The 20,988-nt window shown below is 41.4% G+C and overlaps 2 protein-coding genes across 2 annotated transcripts; one reads left to right on the top strand and one right to left on the bottom strand.

Annotated features, from left to right (window-relative positions):
- Positions 1–1,104: 1,104 nt before the first annotated feature.
- Positions 1,105–9,885, bottom strand: prkar1aa (protein kinase, cAMP-dependent, regulatory, type I, alpha (tissue specific extinguisher 1) a). Its single transcript, XM_079177220.1, has 11 exons — positions 9,824–9,885; positions 8,257–8,444; positions 7,698–7,826; positions 6,295–6,386; positions 6,148–6,209; positions 6,021–6,067; positions 5,262–5,420; positions 5,103–5,163; positions 4,881–5,002; positions 3,880–3,961; positions 1,105–3,684 (listed from the first exon to the last, which is right to left on the bottom strand). The coding sequence occupies exons 2-11, from the start codon at positions 8,428–8,430 to the stop codon at positions 3,512–3,514; spliced, it is 1,101 nt and encodes a 366-aa protein (XP_079033346.1). The 5' UTR covers positions 8,431–8,444; positions 9,824–9,885; the 3' UTR covers positions 1,105–3,511.
- A 732-nt stretch (positions 9,886–10,617) lies between these two features.
- On the top strand, positions 10,618–19,142 carry LOC306709471 (actin-related protein 2/3 complex subunit 1A-A). The gene is made up of 10 exons (XM_079177635.1): positions 10,618–10,723; positions 11,507–11,622; positions 13,104–13,208; positions 13,780–14,002; positions 14,867–14,974; positions 15,277–15,483; positions 15,827–15,902; positions 16,712–16,902; positions 17,915–18,005; positions 18,944–19,142. The coding sequence occupies exons 2-10, from the start codon at positions 11,559–11,561 to the stop codon at positions 18,947–18,949; spliced, it is 1,071 nt and encodes a 356-aa protein (XP_079033761.1). The 5' UTR covers positions 10,618–10,723; positions 11,507–11,558; the 3' UTR covers positions 18,950–19,142.
- The last annotated feature ends 1,846 nt before the right edge of the window (positions 19,143–20,988 follow it).

Here is a 20,988-nt window from a genome sequence, read left to right as displayed (position 1 = left end):
CTTTGTCGGTTTGTTCAGTCACTGGCTGTACATATTTAGTAACGACTCTATGTAAGAAGTCATTTGTCTGGTGCAGCTTGTTCTACGAGATGCATAAAACTAAACTCACTTACTTGTTCTAAGTTTGACAATAATGCAGCTAGTGCAACAGGAGAACTGCAAGAACGTCCTTTGTGGTTATCAGAGTAAGAGGCCGACATGAGCACATAAACGTAAAGGAACAGTTCCACTAGAAGCGACTCTGTTCTTCTTTATGCCTAAATTACTGCTTCTAAAAACCAATTAATTCAGAACAGGCTTAGAATGTGTTAATATTTTAGATATAACTAAAGTCAGTGTCTGCTTTGTCTCTGCCAGCAGAGACGTTTACATGAACAGACAGACAGCTTCTGTTTTATGTTGTTTGTAAAAGCTATGTGTGAACACAGCAGTGGTGGATGAGACACACAGCTGTTTGTTTACATGTTTATGGTTGTTGAACAGGTGTATTAATAAATGAATTAGTTTGTGGGAATTTCATCAGTGGTGAAGGAGTATTCATTTCCTTTACTTAATAGCAATACCACAATTTGAGAATACTCCACTACAAGTAAAAGCCCCTGTGGGCCCTCTGCAGTCCACTCAGTGGTTAGAATGAAGAGGTTTACACTGTGATTAGTTCAGCTGATACTACAACAGTGCTAAACTTCTATTTCTATAGTGAAATGTGAAGAAACACTTTGCTAAAGTTAATTCCAGCTTGTTCTAGGCTGCTTTATTGTGAAACACTTGACACTGAATCAGGAAGCTGTTCCTGTTTAAATCTAAGCTTCCAGTTTCTTTGACCAATGATTTGCTCTTTTCTTGTTCAGCTGTTGCTCAGAGGATCTTTGTCTCTTTCACTCGTCAGTCTGGTTGAACCATTGACTCAAATAGAAAGCAGCAGACAATGGAACTCCAGTACTCCAGTACATGTACTTGAGTTTACACCACTGGTTTTGATCAAACATAAGAGCATTGAAGGATGTGAACCATTTAAACATGAGTCAAATATAAATGATGGTACAGTGCCACTCGACAGGTCAAGGCCTCAAGATGAAGAAACAAAACAAAAGCAGCTGTGAAAACACTGATTTCTTTATTGCTTGAACTGCTGCAAGCAGAGAAAGCCAAACAAGCAGCATTGGAGCACAGACTGCCCAGTCCGTCTGACGGAGACTCACTGCTGGCTCCTCTGATGGTGTGAAGGAGAGGAGCAGTGACATTTAAAAAACACAGTACCAAGTCAAAATGTGTGCAACACTACTGAATTAAGACATCTGTGATAAACATTAGACATTTAACACTGGATGTAAGCGGTAAACTCAAACTAAATGTCAAGGCCAAACCGGATTGTCAGGTTTCTAGTGGCTGGAGTACAGTGCTGATCTTCAGAGAAGAGAGAACTGTAAACCAATCAGCAATGAGGATAAGGCAGGACCTGTTAGACGCTGACCTCGTGGGCCTCCTGTACATTTGCTCACTGTTAGAAAGTGTGTCTCTTCATTTGTGAAGTACACAAAGGTTGCATGAAATCCTCATGCTCATTTGACTTCTTCACTAACTAACTACATTGAAGTGTAACATATGAGGACATATTTTGCTGAGCGGCTGCTGCAACATTACCCTTCCACTATTATCAATGAAACGCAACAGCAGCAAGACAGCGATGTGTAACTCCGCTCTACAAAACGGGCCAGTCTTCTATTTAGCGAGGTATGTGTGCCCCTTTGACACAGCAGTAAGTCAGTCAGTATCCATGTGCTTTTCTTAATTAAGCTACAGATATACAGGAAATGACTTCGTTATACCAATGAGTTTATTGGCAGTTTGGTTTCGAGATGTTCTATTATTTATTGTTTCCAATGTGTCCTTTGATGAAAGCTGACCAGAGAGATTGAAATAGCAGAAAACATGAGTGATCAGACCTGATTGCCTGTGACACACACAAGCAACCCTATTTGGAAGCGGTGGTTGTGCTGCTGCGTGACTGATCTTCCATGAGGTTCCTCTTTTCTTTTGTCAGTATTGACCTGAGCTCCCTTTAAATGTTGGGATCAGACAAACTCGAAACAGTGAACTAAACAGCATATAAACACTTTTCCTTTGATTAAATAGTTTTGTATAATCACAAAATCTGTAAAAAAATAGTCATTTACTTGAAATATATAGATTTGTAGCAGAGGTGTAAATAGAGCCAGCAGAGGTAAAGGGCTACCTGGACAGTGCTCAAAAAGTATTTAACAAACACTAAATGTGGAGAATTTCACCCAGAAATACAGTAACATTTAAAGAGCAAAAGGTAAACAAAGAGAACATGTTATTTACTGATTAAATGTTCAAAAATACAAAAATGAAATCATGAGAAAGAGCAATATAAAAATGTTGATTAAGATGTAAGAACCTCAACGGTTACAGAAGAGATGAAATGGAGATGTTGAGCGCTATTTAAAATAAGCAGTGTAAGGAGAAATTGGCTAAAAAAGTTGAACTAGAAACTAATTGTGCTTTTTTTTTATCTCATTTTCTCTTCCTGGGTTAAAACACCCTCCATACTGTAGAAGTATGACTGGTACTGATGCAAACTGTGCCTGAAAAGTAAGACACGCTGATGTTTAGCAGCTGTATACCATCTGACTTTAGCATGTTAGCATACTTTAGCATGCTAACATACTAAAGTCAGCACTGCAGCTGAGGAGGATGGGAATGTCATAGGCCGACGCACTGGACAAATATGAATTTGGACTGCTAGAAGAGAAGGTATTACCATTCACTGAGAGGGAGACATGAACAGATCACATTATAGTTGCTGAGATATTTCAGTCCGGACCAAAGAGCCAAACACCGCCATCCCTAGAACCCGGCCGCTAGCTTGAAAATAACATCTAGACAAACGATGGCATTCCCCGTCAAAAACATAAAGCATGAAAACATGTGAACACTGAAGATCTCCAGAGCAGACTGAGCTACTAACTGTGCATCCACAGCGTCAACATGTTTGACTTAATACTGCAAAACGGATAATGTGCCAATGTTTAGGTTTGTCACCCCATCGAACTGTGGAACCAACTACTTATAACATTCCTATTTCAATGCTCACCTTCATATCCTGTCTCAATACGACATCAGCTGATGGATCGACATGTTCCATTGTGACTATAAAATGCTTTATATCTTACAGATTATTTCATATCTGTGTATTTTGGATAAATATTCCCATTTGAATAATCTACTCAGTGATCAGTGTGAAGGCACGGTCAGTTACGCATACACCATTATTTAAGTCTGAGCTACACTTTCAAAGTGTGTCTATTTGGTTTTAGGATTACAGCTTCAGGCGATGAAGCTCAAAACTCACAAGAAAACAAATCGCGTCACCTGAGTAAAAAAATAAAACAAGGGGAGTAACAGATGTATTGAAGTCTTTTGTGGGGTCCGCGTGCGTCGGTGGCCCCTGCAGCAGAGGAAAGGAGGGGCCAGAGGGCCGACAAGCTCAGACAGAGAGGGAGACAAAGCTGTTGTACTGCTCAATGTTTCTCTTCAGGATGTCAGAGCAGGGACCCAGGACTCGCTCGAACCGGGGCCGGTCCAGTTTGACACACTTGAGGGGACCGCATGCAACAACAGTTGCAGCACGGGGCCGGTTCATCAGCAGGGCGATCTCACCTGAGGGACACGGGGAAGGTTCACACGGGTAAGTCACACTGCTGATGGTGTCCTGCTTTGTTTTGTATTTGGGATATTTCTAAATCCACGCCATGCTTCCAATGTTAACACGACAATGACAGCAGCTATCTGGTGGAACGGTTCCTGTGCTGGAGATAGCAGATGTTGTCAGGGTCTTGTGTTTGTCTGACTTACCAAAGTAATCTGAGGGTCCAAGTCTGCCGACTTCCACAAACTCCTCGTCCTCCGACCGCCTCTGGAGCACCGCTGCTGTCCCCTGATAGCACAACAACAACAACAACAACAACAACATCTTCAACTACATATCCCAGACATGTAACATTTCTTTAATAAACGTTCACTTTAAACCCTAAGTTTGCACACCACCCGCATTGTCGGCTTGAATTTTCAAAGTAACTTCTCACATTAGTCAACTTGCTCTCTAGTTACATTACCACGTGGCACGTTTTTCAATTCAATTTACTTCTGTATAGCCGAAAATCACAAATTCTCCTCAGAGGGCTTTACAATCTGTACACATGTGACATCCTCTGTCCCAGGACCCTCACATCAGAACAGGAAGAACTCCCCCAAAAAACCCCTTTAACGGGAGAAAAGAGGGAGAGACCTGAGGGCGAGCAACAGAGGAGGATCCTCTATCAGGATGGACAGAAGTGTGATAGATGTCATGTGTACAGAATGAACAGCAAAACAGTTACAACATTTTACACTGTATATGACAAATGAACGGCTTAATGTGACAAATGAATGGATTGTGTGTGCTTTTACAATAGTAAATGCAGCCGGTTCATCCCCCACACGCAGTACTGGAGCTCACTACACCTGTGATCACACCTGTCTGCGACGAGTCAGGTGTGATTAGTTTTAATCATAAAATGTACACGGCCTGATATTAAATAAATATACATTTTATGATTAAAACAAATCATTATCAGACATGACACTGTCCCAGTCTGATTTTTCATCACCATACCGGTGACACCAGGGACTACCCCCCACCAGCAGGTTAATCTCACAGACAACTGTTCCACTGCCTCAGCTCTCTGGCTGGAACATCATTTACATTGCTAGGATGTAGGTTTAACAGGGGTACCACACCAAAGAATGTATGCGGAACCAAACGTCCTGTACCAACCGATCTGGGTTGACTAGAGCTTGCAGAAGGCGGTGTGTACCTCCAGGATGATGAAGAACTCATCGCCAGGCTTTCCCTGCACCACAATTTTCTGGCGGTCCTCAAACTGCACAGTCTCCATGGCGTCAGCCACCGTCAGACGCTCCCACTTATCCAGAGACTCTGTTCAGGAGCAACACTCGGGTCATCAGGTCAAAGACAGCTTTGCTTTAAAAACAAGATGTTCCAGTCCGTCAACATGCTGAAGAACAGACGTTCTTACCTAGAATGGACACCTTGCTGAGGAACTCCTCATACATCTTGCGCTTTCTCAAAGTGCTTCCCTAAAAAGCAAAAACAAATACATTGTGACATTTCCTCAACAACTCATTATTCTCATAACTTGATGGTCAGCTTTGTCATGTAGGACTGTTCAGCCTACCATCAATATCCTCCTGTAGCTGTCTCTGTCAATGCCCCACAGCTTAACATTGGACTTGGCCCGGACTGTAGCTGCTCGAGGGGTTCCATAGATCAGAGCCAGCTCCCCAAAACTGCCTCCTTCACCAATACTGGTCACCAGTTCGTTGTTCACGTACACCTAAGAGGAGCCACAGCAAATGTGACCAGGTTTGTAACGGCAACGCAGGGTCACAAGTCTTACCTCTATCCATTACAGCTTCCACGTGACAAAATGATGCTCGTCTATATACAAAGTTACGGCTGACAGACCGTCCACTAAGGTCTCCCTGCAAAGCCACTGCCTCATAATTACCATTATGAGCGTAAACAGCAGATCCATCCAATCATCTCATGATTACAGTCCTGTGACAGCCTCAGATAACTGACTGCTTCCTTTGTTGTCAGAGCATTTTGATTGTTGTCAGGATGTAATGACAATTTCAACAAATTTGAAAGATTAAACATGAAATCATAGCATAACACAGCATATGTGGAAAACAATGAGGCAGGAAGAGTAACATTTCTGTTGCTGAAGTTAAAGCTCTGTTGATATATACTTCTTGGCCACTTGGGGGCAGCAGAACCAGCTGGAACATAACTCCACAGAACAATAGGCTTCATCAGGAAGTTCTTCTTAGTAGAATACAAACGAAAGGTAACTTTTTATTAATTTGTAATACCACTGCCCAATGTTTTCCACAGTTCAGAACTACACAAAAACATAAGAAAGAGGTCTTACATCCGTCTCTCCCAGGTCAATGACATAGAAGTTGTCTCCCTCATCACCTGGAACAGGAGCAATGAAGAGGCCCATGAATGAATGAACACAATCTCTAAATAAAATGCTGTGTGTGTGTAAAACTCACCTTGTTGGATGACAGTTTCTCCAGCGATGTAGTTGACAGAAAACATTGCGTCAAAAATGTCACTGGAGGGACAGAAATCAAGCCGATTAGCTGGAAATCAAAACAGGTTGTTAACTACCAAACGGACGGGTGGCGCCGCGGCGTTACCTCCTCTCATTGTCGTCCAAGTGGGCAAACAGCACGTTCCTCTCCATGGCTTTGGACAGGGCCGCCATGCTCTTGTAGTCTTTTGGGATGACCTTAGATGGAAAAAGCTTCTTTAGATTTCACAGGAACATTTCAGTGAATATTAAGATTACGATATACTAGAATCACAATCAATATTGCAAGTCAAATGACTAGTATGGAAAGCCACATTATTCAATATTAGATCAATAAATATGCCTATGAAATAGCAATGAAATAAAAAATAAATGAATGAAGCATCAAATATATTAATACATGTAAATATGAATATATAAATGAGTCAATATAGTATATACATATGTTTATATTTGAAAAAGGACTCCTTTTATTTTGGAACAGCCATGACTCCATCAACCAGCCCCAGACCACCAGGTCCCCCTCCCCCAGCCCAGCAGGGGCCCATGCCTCTGTACCACCCATCCCAGCGCCTGTCACCCTGGACATGAACTGTTCGAGCCCGGGACCCCCACTGACTCTCATCCCCAGGACAATTCCCTACCGGTCACTCCCCTCTAGGTTCTTATTTAAATACACTCGACACTTTTACACTACACTTACACCTCACTTGTTAATAGTCCTGTTATCTGTTCATTTGTGCACTTTATGTTATATTTTAATATGTTTCTACTTTGCACTCTGTTGATTGTTGTTAATTGTTGTTAATTGTTAAATGTTATGCACCTCCCATCATGTCAAATTCCTTGTATGTTCAACATACCATGGCAATAAACGGTTCTGATTCTGGTGTGTGTGTGTGTGTGTGTGTGTGTGTGTGTGTGTGTGTGTGTGTGCAATAGGTGTAGGAGGACTGGGAGTACTCCAGGAGGGACCTGCTCTAAAGGGCCACCGCTGGAGGAAGAACCCTGTGTGGATATGAAGGGCAGCCTCTCCATCTATTGCTTCACTAAAAACACAACAGCTGATGTCTCAGCACTACAATCACTCTGCAACATCATATAAGATACATAAACAGAGCATCAAAAACAATGTGAGCCAACCAAGTCAGCAAATCACATAATACTGAACAACATCATATAGCCTTAGCTCGTAGCAGGTATGTCATGCAGATGTATGTCCAGTTATTTACTACCGTCAGCTGATCCCGGGGCATGACTATCAAGGCCCCCTCACAGATGAACACTGGACTTTGTACAAAACACAATCCAGTTTCATTTGCTTTTTACAATAAAAAGGTCAACTTTTTGATAAAAGTAACCCAGCCACTATTAATCAGAATGTTCATTTCAAAACCCGACCTGCCCGACCCATGGGAGTTGGTAGTTAATCGGTTGATTATTGATTTTGCAGCTTTAAAGACAGTATGAAGGTGTGTGAATGAAAACATGGAGACAAGACAAACAGACCTTTCTGACATAGGAGGCAGTGTCTTCCTCAGTGTACACCTCCGCACTGATGGCTCCTCTCCGGTTCCGAGGCCTCACCACAGGGTTCATGGTTGGAGAGTTCATGGGTGAAATAAATCCGTCCTCCTCCTGACAACAGGTTCACAAAACCACACCAGTGATACTCAGGAACATAGACTGCTTGTACTGCAGTAAATCAAACAAGGACATAGGTCAGTTAAATAGTAAATAAACTGGACTTGTTTCTCTCTTTTCTAGTCTTCTGACCACTCAAAGCTCTGTAACACTACATGACATCATTCACTCATTCACACACTGATGACAGGGCTACCATGCATCACAACTATCTCACATTCATACAACATTCATACACCGTAGGCACAGCTCTGGGAGTAATTTGGGGTTAAGTGTCTTGCCCAAGGACACATCGACATGGACTAGTGGAGCCGGGGATCCAACTGCCGATCCTCTGATTGAAGGACAACCCGCTCTACCACTGAGCCCAGATGTGCTCGCGGTTTGCTCAACGAGACATGCTGTCACATGTGTCAGTATGCACCTTTGCCAGTTTTTCGAAGTAGTCCCTGATAAAGGCAATGGGCCGGTCAGGCCGGGTCATGCACAGCTTGACGATGCATTCCTTCATCACAGCCTGGATGCCGTGTTGCTGGATATAGTCCTCGCACTGTTGAACGCTCAGCTCCCCCTCCCTGCTCGTACTGCTCGATGCCATCTTTGTCTTGTGACCTGAAGGTGAGATGAGACGGAAACACACCGACACATCAGGAAGCTGTCTGCTGAATTGATGTGCAGCTTAAGTTAAATGTTACCTCGGATTGAAAGTTACAAATAGCATATCAAGTATGAAGAGGACAAAGCAACCATCGTGAAATTGTACTGTTATATTCAAAGCTTCTATAGAAGCTTCAAATGTCTATCGGCATAATTTATGAGGCCATCACTCTTAAAAAAAAAAAAAGGAATTCAATAGATGTATTGTTATTGTGGTTGTGTAAATGTAACACAGCAGTGAAAGCCATTTTTGAAAGGCCAAGCACCAACAAATATGGATTGAAGCAGAACATTTTGTGAGATAAAAATGTGAATTTTGGAAATTCAATCTTCTTCAATACATTTTGACTGAGAACTGCAAGAAATTAACATTACAGAGACAACATCGCTCACAGTGTGTGTTAGAGAGAGGGAGGAAGTTAATAGAACGTATTTAATACACCACACACATGGTTTGTGAGGCGCATTCCTAACTTGGCAACCAGAGCCGACACTGAAGACATACTGATTTCAGTGGCATTTGAAACATTATGTGGTTATTGAAAAATGTGATTAACAATTTGAAATGGCTCTTATACACAATGTTTGACCTAATAAATGAAATCATGATTGGAATTTCGACTGTTTTCTTACTTTTAAACTACTTTAAACTTCTGTTTAAACGTACATCCCTACTACCAACACTACTGAAGGCGGTTGATCCCTGTTATTACAATTATTTCACACTGCCAAACATACAAGGCTGGATTGGCAACTGCTCAGGGGCCACAAAATGAACACTGTGTGTGAGTTGGTTGAACATCATTTCAGTAACTGTAAATGTGGTAAACTCCTCTATGCACTGCACTTTACTGGCGCAGTGGGCATGGCACAAAGGACTTCAGCAGCAACACGGAAATGCATCTTACACACTACGTCATACATATTTCTATGAAAGGAATGATGTTGAGCAGGTTAGCGTGCGTTACATCTGACGCGCTACACAGCTAACCAACACTAAAGTTAGTTAACTTAGCGAACGTTACTTTCGTAAAGCTTAATTTCTGCGTAACTTTAGACCAAAGTTAACAAAGGACGCTTCTTGGCTGCAAATGAAACGTCAGTCAATGTGATACCAATACAGTTGCTGTTATTAAACCTTAGAACTTCTTATGATTCGCCATCTTGAAAAGTTACCACTTAAATTAGCTTAGCGAGCTAACCATTAGCACCCGCTGTCCCATATCAAAACAATGGCAAAAACAAACCCTAAGAAGTGACAAGCTTTGAACAAATGCACCTATAAAAGTGTGACAACTAATTATTCACAGCTCAAACTACATGAAGATCCTCACCAAATATGAAACGACGTGTGTCCTGGTTGTTTTTCTTCTTGCCAGCAGAAAGCCACCATTTCCGCCTGGAGTTTTTTCAGAATAAAAGGGTCCCCTCAAAAAATAGTATGTTTAATTTAGAAACTCCTTGTCTTCACAGAAATTATTATTAACAACAAATTGTACACCAGTACACATTCCATACAACTATGGCAGGACCTTGAATTTGGTTAGTATACTAAAACTGAAAACAACTTTCTGTGTTAGGCTTTAACAATCAGTCAAACAATTCTGTCAACTGACTGAAAAGAAATGGTCTGCTATGTTGATAATTGCTTGGTTTCAATAATAATATTAATAATAATAAATTAAAAAAACAGGTATCAACTGTTTCCAGCATCTCAGCTCAGCTTAGAATGTCTTTGGACTGTTGGTCGGACAAAAGGGGCTATTTGAAGACATCATCTCTGTAAGATTACATTGTGCATCGGTCACTATTTTGTAACCGTTTTATAGAGAAAATATATTTTTTGTATAAATACATGTATAGTATATATATATATAAATATTTACAAAAACAACCCATTTGTCATATATATATTTGATGTGTCATATATATGACGCACACATCTTTCTAACAGGGGTTGTTTTTGTATGTTTTGGTGTGAACATTTCAGCCTACCTATCTCTCGGTCGCTGTGGTTCATTACAAAGGAACCTGCTCAAGACAAGATGCTTGCTCAACAGCTATTTGCAGACACACCCACCTTTCTTCCCTCCCTTCAGTAATAACACAGTCACTTCCTTTACCCAGTCAGACTGCACCGCTTCATTCGTGTCGACTGCCCAGAGTCCACGAATACAGCCCTGCACCTTTAACCACCAGCACACATTCAACCTAACCAAACATACAGACCAAAGGTAAGTAATGACCTCAGCTCGCTTTGTTTTTGTCACATCTAATCAGCTTGCTATGTTTTTGATCACTTGTGAAAGTGGTTCATGCTTTCTGTCTGGTCCATAGAGCTATGAGTCTATGACCGTAAGAACCACATTATTCCCTCCATTCCAGACACTCTAATCTGTCTGTTTGATAAGTCATTGGAAAGGTGAAATGTACGAGTCAGCTATCATTTTAGACTCAAAACCTTTCAAACTGAGGAATTAACTGCCGACTGTAAATGTTATTTTGTCCAGCAGGTAGCTGCTTTATTTATTGTTTTAGCTTTATTTTATGTTAATCCAGAGATTTGGACAGAGTCTCTGGATTTCAGGTTATCGTTAGAGAGAAGAGAAAAATACAGGCGTACCAGTTAGATTGTGTTTGTACAGTGTGCACCACACCTGATAAGGTGTAGCCTACTGTTATCAGTCGTTACTCACATCGCTAAAAGGGAAAATTGTCCTCATTAGTAACCTCATACAAGCATACTGAAAGTCTGCATATAAAGCGGATGTACCTACTTTCTTGGGACCTAAATTCCAAGTATCCATCACACTAAGTAACACCAATCTGGTGTCATGGTGACTAAGGATGTTATGATTAAATAAGAGTATAAAAGTCTAATACCACCAACTTTATAATCCACTGCTCACATCAATTCACAAGCCAAATACAACACACTAGTGCTTTGTCAGTAAAGTCATGCTGCTCTACAAAATGTCTCCCTGTCCCCCTCCCTGATGTCATCCTGGGACCTGCAGCAACACATCTCCAGATCTACATTCCAGTAGCCTCCCCTGCCTCTGTTCAGACATGTCGCTCTACAGCTTTGGCCTGGAGCCACTCTCCTGCCACACCTGGAACAAAGACAGGACCCGTAGGTGAAACAGCAAACAGACGTACATACATACGTGCAGTATTCAATATTCTCCATCATTTATGGGTTCAATACAGGGTGGGACCACACTTGCAATTCAGAATGTAGATATATTTCCTCCCTTCTCTAATTGCATTAATGTTGCATGGAGAACCGCAGGGAATCTGATTATCAAAGCAGGAAATGGACGCAGAGAGCTTTATTGCATGCATCCGACTGCACTTCAGCTGCAGGATGTCTACTGCTGTATTTGCACTTGGTATTACAGCTTTGTTAAACACTGCAGTGATTTGAACTTGTTGTACACACTTTACATCCTGCTTTTGTACATTTAAGGCAAAAAAGATTGATTACATTGTAACTGTTATGTTGTTCATTCTGTAGTGTACACGTGACATGTATTGCACTCCTGCGCATGCTGGGAGAGGAATCCCTCCTCTGCTGCTCTCCCTGAGGTGTCTTCCTTTTTTCTCGCTCCTGTTTAAGGGAGTTTATCCTTATCCAACATAAGGCTCCAAGAACAGAGGATGGCGTATGTTGTACAGATTGTCAACCCCTCTGAGGCAAATATGTGATTTGTGATATTGGGCTGTACCAAAAAAAAATCAATTGAATTGAAGGGCCCAAGGGAAGATCCTTAGCTTTGCAGTTATTTGGTCATAAACCAAATTTAAATGTTGACCTGATGATGGATCTAGATGGAAAGACAGAGGATCACCAGAGTTATAACAAATTCATCTAATCTAATGTGCAGAATGAGTACATTCCTGGTATGTTCATGCTCCCCAGAGGATGAATCATTTCCATTTTGGGATAGAATAGTTTTCATGAACGAAAACACTGAACTCCAAGGAGCTACTGCTATTGAAATTCTCAAAAACAGACATAATCATCAGTAGTTTCAATACTGTACATATCATATGCATTATTAAATCAATTTAATTTAATTTATTTGTATATCACAAAATCACAAATCTGCTCAGAGGGCTTTACAATCTGCACACATACGACATCCTCTGTCCTTTGATCAGATAAGGAAAAACTCCGCCCCCCTAAAAACCTTTAATGGCAGGGAAAAGGAAGAGACCTCAGGGAGAGCACCAGAGGAGGGATTCCTCAGACCAATATCTGTAATTGCAAACAATTAAAATCAAACTGGGCAGATTACTCTTACATTGATTAAATATGCATTCTTGTTCCTCAGAGGATCTCTTTGACCTCGATATAATCTTCTCACTACTAACTTTGCACACATTATAATAACTAAGGGGATATTTCCATGGCATGTTTCTGTATACATTCAAAAGACAAACCCTGTACCTTTCCATCACACATACTGTAACAGACTGATAGCAATGACAATTGCACATCCATACTCACTTAGATGAAGACCATGTCATAACCACTACTTCTGTGTTATTGTATTACGATCATAAAATGGTTCAAATGCCTAACCTTTGTGTACACATATTTCTTTGCAGAGATTGCAGTGAGTCCCAACAACAATGTGGTGAACATCTATGAAAAGAAAGGCAAAGAGTGGGTCAAGATCCACGAGCTGACTGAGCACAGTGGACGAGTCACAGGTTCGGTAACTTATATCAGCCAACTGAATGCTAGATGGGATGTGACTTATTTGACCACATTTGAGTGAGAAAACGTGAGATGGGGCCACGTTCACTGTGAGTCTGCCGTCTTTTTGTAATTTAACGAATTTAAAATGAGGGAGTGACAGTTCATTCTTGATCTTGGTATTAATTGTTTGATAATATAGACTTTACTCAAGGTCCACCTGCTAGCTCTTTCCAGGGCTGTCAGTCAAATCTCAGTCTTCATCAGTGAATGGAGTTTGCTCAGTTGTCATCACATGGCCAAGGGGTCCAACAGGGGGCAGGGGTGTCCTTTATGGTAGAACTTTCCCTCAGGGTTTGGGTAGTTCCAATAAAAGACTGCCCCACCTCAAGGCACTAAGTAACGATACATTTGAGTTAAAATTGAATTATTTGGCGGTATTAATATCCACAATCTAGCATGTCTTTTTTGACGAGAAAAATATCTGACTTGAAAGTAAAGGTGGAATATATTTCCTAGTAGGAAGCATTGCATCGTTCATTGATCCTTTGATGCTTTAATGGAGCTTCATGATTATGTCCCCAGGCATTGACTGGGCCCCAGAGTCCAACCGCATTGTAACATGTGCATCTGACCGCAACGCCTACGTGTGGACTCTGAAGGATGGAGTGTGGAAGCCCACCCTAGTCCTGGTGCGCATCAACCGCGCAGCCACCTGTGTGAAGTGGTCACCACTGGAGAACAAGTTCGCCCTGGGCAGCGGAGCTCGCCTCATCTCCGTGTGCTACTTTGAGAAGGAGAACGACTGGTGAGCGACACAGGATCAAGTCAAGACTATTCCTGTTTTCACTTGATCCTGTAAGACTTGAAGTGATATAGGTTTTGAAGGCCAAGACTATTTACTTCAATAGGGTTGGATCCTAAGAATGGAGATGGTGGTCAACTGACAAAGAGATTAGAAAGTCAAACAACTATGGTAACATGCAGAAATGTGCAGCAATTAGTGAAAACACAACTAAAGAATCGTGCTGCAGATATAGAAGATACAACCTAATATTCACACAAAATGTCTTTTGGATGCACTGATACCAATATCAGTAATGGGTATCAGGTCGATACTGTGCTCATGTAGTCGTACTTGTAACGTTACTGGTAAAACTGTCCAATACCACTATGGCAATGTGAGCTTAACCTCTCGTCAGTTGAGCCTAATAGGCAACGACAACCTGATGCTAACCCAGTTAGTTTAGCTGTCAGATTGTCAGCTGTGGTTTCCGCCAGTGTATTGCAACGGTGTAACGTTTTAACTGTTTAACGGATAGCACAGTTAAAGTTAGATATTGATATCCCTACTGCAAACAATGCTCTGTTTGTGTCAGTAAAACACAAAATTGACTGTTAAAATGTCAGCAACAGCATTATGTTGTATATTTCATTTGTTACAGTCAGAAAGTGAGGAACATCTGATGAAAATAAAGCATGTTTTCAAAGTTATTGTTAGAGCTGCAATAGTGTTATAAAGTACTCATGTTGTAACCGGTTGTATATGGACCCAAATGTAACACACTCAGTTCGTCCCGGATATGTCTCTTACCTCTTACCTGACACACAACTTGTCATATTTGCGAAGTACATTCAATTGCAGGTTTTTACAATTCTCCTTTCCTTTCAGGTGGCTGAGTAAGCACATCAAGAAGGCCATTCGCTCCACAGTTATGAGTCTGGACTGGCATCCCAACAACATCCTCCTGGCAGCTGGGTCTGCAGACTTCTACTGCAGGTGACACAACCACCAACACTGTAAAGGAAGGGAAGCAGACTGGAGTCTTAGTTCTACAGACAGAGACCTAAAGAACCACACGTTGTCAATAAGCAACTAAATCAGTTCACATTCAGTTTCAATTCAGTCATTGCTACCCCAAATTCTCACAAGCTGAAAATAGGTGCCAACAAATGCACTGTTTAAATTTATAGTATTTAATGATGTTTTTGCCATTTTTTTCTCGTCCAACTGTACAGATTAAGCAACACAACATTGGGTCCCAAAGCTGACAAACTATAACAGAACTCTATGCTCCTCAGGGTTTTCTCGGCCTACATCAAGGACATCGAGGACAAGCCTGGACCTACTGCCTGGGGGTCCAAAATGCCTTTTGGGGAGGTGCTGCTGGAGCGTAAGGACTGTGGAGGCTGGGTGCACAGTCTCTCCTTCTCCCCCAGTGGAGACCAGCTGGCCTGGGTGGCCCACAACAGCAGCATCACTGTGGTTGATGCCGCCCAGGGCAAGGAGTGAGTTCAGCTGCCACCCACTTATTCCATCAGTATGATCAGTATTTATATTCAGCTTGAATGGAGATGACGTAGCTATGTTTGTATTAAGTGGATCAGTAACTAGATAACTCTGGACTAGATTCCATTTCCAACACAAATCAGATTTTTTTCTTGAGCAAACTCACCAGGCCAGCAGCACTTCACGGCTTCTGAAAGACTTTTGAGTTCTCCACCCATGCCTCTGTTTTTTATGTTTGTTGTGTTTTCACTGACTTAAACTGTTGTTTCATTTATGATTCTGTAAATAATTCAATTTCATGCATGTCTTTTGATATTATATTTCTGACCTCTGTCCATCCAGGGTCACCCAGCTGACCACCAACCGTCTGCCACTTCTGAGTGTGCTCTATGTCAGCCCCACTGAGCTTGTTGCTGCGGTAACTATCACCTGCTGTGTGTGTGTGTCCGTGTCCGTGTCCATGTGTGTGTCCGTGTCCAGCAACTCCAAGAATGATCAACTACTCTACTTGCTGCACCTCATTTAAAGCTGCATTAATCAATATGTTTGTATTAATAATGGATGAAATTGAAGTTAGTCCCTCTTAATGCTGAACCCTGGTGAGATCTACTCTACAGAACCTTTGGCATTGCTTTGGTTTTTAACCACAAACCTTGTTTCCAGCAGCAGGCAGCTGTTTTCAGTGAAAAGCTCTGGTAAACTCACTGTGCACCTTCTCAGCAGCGAATAGCAGTCACACACAGTTAGAGACGAGCTAGTGGACATGGTGGAGCATGAAGCAGCTGAAGAGACAGATATCCTAATTCTCATCTGTGTCTGCTGAGTAAATAGGCAACTGCTGCTAAAGCATTATATCCACTTTATGAGATGATAATGTGTTAATATTGTTTTTTCAGCTTTTCCCCAGTGCTTTCATTTGGGCAAAACAATATTATTGCAGCTTTAAAAGGTTTTCTATATGACATTCAAAGTATAAATATATCATCATCTAACTGTTGTCTATGTACAGATGTGGAGGAGTCATGTCTACCTCCCCCTGCGTGGGTTGTTATCAGAGCTTCTCTGTGCTTGGTTTACTAGCTTACATTTCCCCCTTTAGTTTTTATGTTCTGATATTTTCAATCCTTTATAGAGATGAAGAATTTTTAGTAAACCTTTTCAGTGATAATTAACTTGAATTTTGATATGATTGTTTTTATATCCTTAATATAATCTCTTTTCTGTCAGGGTCATGACTGTTGCCCCTGCCAGTTCACCTATAAGGGTCCAGGTACTCTTGAGTTTGTGAAGAAGCTGGACATCCCCAAGCAGACCTCCAAGGGCGGCATTTCTGCCATGCAACACTTCCAGAACTTGGACAAGAGGGCCACTGATGAGGACAGCAACGAGCTGGGCACCCTTCACCAGAACAGCATCACGTAAGGGCCACTGCTGCTTCCATTTCAGTTAGCATCGTTACCTCCACGACGGAGGTACTGGACTACAAACACCAGTAGAAACCTATTGATGTGGATCCAATAGCAGCACCATGCATTGTGGTTTGGCTATAACTCCTGAAGCATCAAGTTAAAAAAGCAAAGTTTCAGATTTTCTGCCTTTACAATATTATTTGGCAAAGCAGGTTTTATCACTCCTACAGATTTCATGTCTTCTCCAAACTTGATACGACATTGATACGAGTTGTGCATTTCTTTTTAAACATGCCATGCGGATTATTTAAAAGGAAAGGGACGCTATTAAACCAGCGCCAGATCTGGACCGGGTAACATGGAGAGAAGCTGAACATCGTTCATTCTAACCCTAAAAAACCAGCAACGTTCCCTTTAAGTGGTTCTTGTAGACATGTCTTTTTGACATAAACCTCCATTCACCTTGAATGCATGTCGTTTTTTACCAAATGTATATGTCACATGTATACATAAACTAGTAAACCTGCAAAGTTGTATTCATTTTGCCAATATACATTTCTAATGGTGATGAATCTGACTCTTGAAGTTTTGCACAGTTCCTCCGTAATATTCCCGGGTAGGATGTGGGATTTCTCAAAAAACCATCAGACACTCAGCATGGTTGTCTTGCTCTTTGTTTATGTTGTGCATTGTGATGCAGATCTGAACCCACATGCAAATTAGACCTTTTCTTTTCTTTAAACTACTTTATGACTCTATAGACTGGGCTTGCTGGAGGTACCGTATGCTCTGTCTATCAATGCTACAGGGAACTTGAGAGCAGTCAGAGTCTCACTTATAAATTCTCCAAAAAGTGAGGGATCTTTGGTTTGTACATCTAATAGACATGAATCAGCATATACTTATTCCAGGTAAGTATACGTATTTTGTTGCTGTGCGTGTGAGCTCTGGGTGTCTCCAGAAATCACTGTTATTGTTTTTTTTGTATGTAAACTGTGTGTGCATGTGTTGTGTCTTGCAGTCAACTGTGTGTTGTATCTGGGGAGAAAGCCAAAGTGCAGAAGTACAGCAGTGTGGGTCTGGATGGAGCCATGGTGGTGTGGGATTTTAAGGTACATGTGTCAAACTCTGTCTTCAATACATGAGTGAAACCTGATTTAGTAATTTGACTGTAAATATTTTGTATCACACAATTGTACTTTAACGCAATCATCTTTAATATTGAGGAATTTGACTGGAGGTTATTTCCTGTAGTTGAAGGTGGATATTCTGTGAATAATCACATACATATTTATTTGATTACTTTTATGGAAATGAAATGGAACATGTCTTGACTCAACTCTGAGACAACTGAGTAAAATCCATTCCTGCTCTAGACCACAAGATGTGGAAGAGAGCCAGTGGAACTTGTGTTAAGACTATTTTGACAAACATGCTTGAGGTTATTTAGCACTGGTAATACTGGTAATACTGGTAATACTGGTAATACTGGTGATACTGGTAATACTGGTAACTACTGTTTCCGATGTTAAGAATAAAGCGTCACGCTCAATGACGGACACATTTCACATTCACTGACAAATAGTGTACCTTCAATTTATTCACGTAATTGGTATCAGTAATGAGTATGAATGTTCAATCTTCATACATTATTGCAGGTGCACACTGGTTTATCCAATTTCCATTTTCAATTTTTTTCCAACAGTGAGATTGGGGAAAGTTGGTGATTTGGGAGCACTGTAACATTATCACTGCAAAAGTAGTTTTCAGTCAAACTTTACGTACACAAACAGTTATAGGGCAACGCTATTTTTGAGTGTTTTTATGAATAATGTAATTTAAGAGATTTATGACAGTCAAAATGTTTACAGAGGTTATATTTTGTGCTGATAACATTGTGAAGGAAGCACTGAGCGAATGTTCAGTATTGAATGTGTGCTCAGCTGCAAGGCAAACATGTTGAGACATAATCTGATGCGATGTGCCTTCAAAACTCATCAGTCCAGCTGTGTAAGATGACTTCTAACATGTTCGTACTCTTTTTGTGCAGCATTGAAACTCCACCGATTGTCAATCCTTGAGGGGTCAGAGGCTCAACCGACAACCACACCCTTGTGTCAATTACACTTTGATGGAATATAACTGCCACCATGGAATACTGATGTGCTTCTGATTGACTGGAAACAATTTTTTTGACAATAAAAACAGTTTTGAATAAAGAGAGGATATTTACAGGCCAGACAATGCAACTTGTTCTTCACATTTTCATGTTGTGTATTCAGTGTATTGATATTTTACTTTATTTTTGTCATGACTCCACTGCTGCTCCTGAGGGGGCACTTCACTGAACTGACACATCACTGAGGTATTAACGTGTCATCATATGAAAACTGTTGGCCCCACAGTGGTGGAATGAACTCCCCACTGACATCAGGACAGCAGAGTCGCTGCCCATCTTTCATCAGGCTGAAAACTCACCTCTTTAAGGAGCCTTCCACTTAGCACTTATTGTATTTTATTAGCATTTATTGTATTGGTTTGTTTCTGCACTGTACGTTTGCTCTGGTTTATGCTCTTAGATGCTTGTTTAAAATAGGAGATACACTTCTGACTTCTGGTGACTAGTAGTTCTCTTGAATACCTATGTTGAATACACTTATTGTAAGTCGCTTTGGATAAAAGCGTCTGCTAAATGACTGTAATGTAATGTCATCAGGGTTGTCAGCTTGGTCTTGTGTAACAGAAACCCTCAACAGAATCAGACTGCCTGATGTCCAGAGGGAGGTTATTCCAGAGGAGACTTCTTTCTAAAGAGTAACCTAAAGAAGTCATCTAAATAAACCTCAGCACTACTACTGTTTTTAAACTACCTTTCATGATGGCTGTTACCTTTCAATTAGCTTATGCTAATCGCTAATGCTAATTACTATGGAGACAGGTTTCTGTAAAGATGTGGGCACAGCTGTCACCAAACCTCCCACTGCTGGGTTTGTCTGAAGTCTTAACAGGCTCGTTCAGATGAGCTGCGGCAGCAGCAAGGGGTCAAATAAACTGAGGTCAAGTCGGACAGCTCAAACCTGCGCTGGAGCAGGTTCAAGCTTATGGATGTGTTGCTTTCGTGATTTTTCCAAACTTGCTTCGAGGAACCGAAATCATATTCACGTTTTCATTAAGTGCTGTCCCATTCCTATTTACACCATCTCAAGCCCTCACAGTCTCTCACACTCAACCACTTACCAGGTGACGTCATTAAGTCCTTGAGGGGTCAGGGTTTGAGGCCCTAGGGCAGGGGTCGGCAACCCGCGGCTCCGGAGTCGCATGCGGCTCTTCAGCCCCTCTGTTGCGGCTCCCTGAGGCTACATCCACTACTACTGGAGTGGAGTTTGGAGTTTTAAAACGATCTCCGTACACACAGCGTTTCAGCATCGTATTCGAGATGATCTCCAGCCAGACTACCATTTCCTGAAAACTAATATCAGGTGCTGGTGTAAACAGGATGTAGATTGGTTGCTTAGTTAAAATAATACGACAGAGTAATAAAGGAGTCTTTAATAATGAAAGGTTGTGCTTGCTCTGCTGGTGACTGAAGTCTCTGTCGTTCTGGAGAGCAATCAATGTTTTGTTCCTTTACAGTTTATGTGTGTGGACGTCACAATAGTTGTGCAGAACAAAATAAGCATTAATAAGGAAAGGAAAGTCCTGTTTTGTGTCCGTCCTCCTCAAAGCCGCTAGACAGCCGCTCCATAGGGCTGATAACACCGCTGGACACACCGCCAACAATAACAAATGTTGTAATAGTTTGTCAACTAAAGTGTGCGCCACATCCTATTACGCCTTTCCCTGCAGGTGGCCAATCATATATTATTTGTAGACCTCCGCCCTCGGTAAACTATTGTAAGCTATTATGTTGAGCACGTTAAGAGCTCTCTAGGAAGCAGTGTTCCAGTGTCTGTGTTTGGTGCTTTTATTGTGGAGGATGAGACGGAAAAAGAAAAAGAGGTTCTGGTGAAGTGTGGGAAACGTGAATAAAGTTGCTGCCGTCTAAAACTAATCAAATATAAACTAGAGCTTAATCTGCGACCCGTCTTCACTGTT

Source organism: Pholis gunnellus (genome assembly GCF_910591455.1).
Source record: "Pholis gunnellus genome assembly, chromosome: 17".
Lineage (NCBI taxonomy): Eukaryota > Metazoa > Chordata > Actinopteri > Perciformes > Pholidae > Pholis > Pholis gunnellus.
Note: the sequence above shows the minus strand (reverse complement) of the source record. Positions and strands in the feature narration are given on the sequence as shown.

Excerpts from the sequence above, each read along its gene's own strand:
- prkar1aa (XM_079177220.1), bottom strand. The coding sequence starts at position 8,430 with ATGGCATCGAGCAGTACGAGCAGGGAGGGGGAGCTGAGCGTTCAACAG. Across the intron at positions 6,387-7,697 it reads CTGCCTCCTATGTCAGAAAG|GTCATCCCAAAAGACTACAA; the intron begins GTCTGTTTGTCT and ends TTTCCATCTAAG. Across the intron at positions 3,685-3,879 it reads TGGACCCTCAGATTACTTTG|GTGAGATCGCCCTGCTGATG; the intron begins GTAAGTCAGACA and ends CGTGTCCCTCAG.
- LOC306709471 (XM_079177635.1), top strand. The coding sequence starts at position 11,559 with ATGTCGCTCTACAGCTTTGGCCTGGAGCCACTCTCCTGCCACACCTGG. Across the intron at positions 15,903-16,711 it reads CCACTGAGCTTGTTGCTGCG|GGTCATGACTGTTGCCCCTG; the intron begins GTAACTATCACC and ends CTTTTCTGTCAG. Across the intron at positions 16,903-17,914 it reads CTTCACCAGAACAGCATCAC|TCAACTGTGTGTTGTATCTG; the intron begins GTAAGGGCCACT and ends TGTGTCTTGCAG.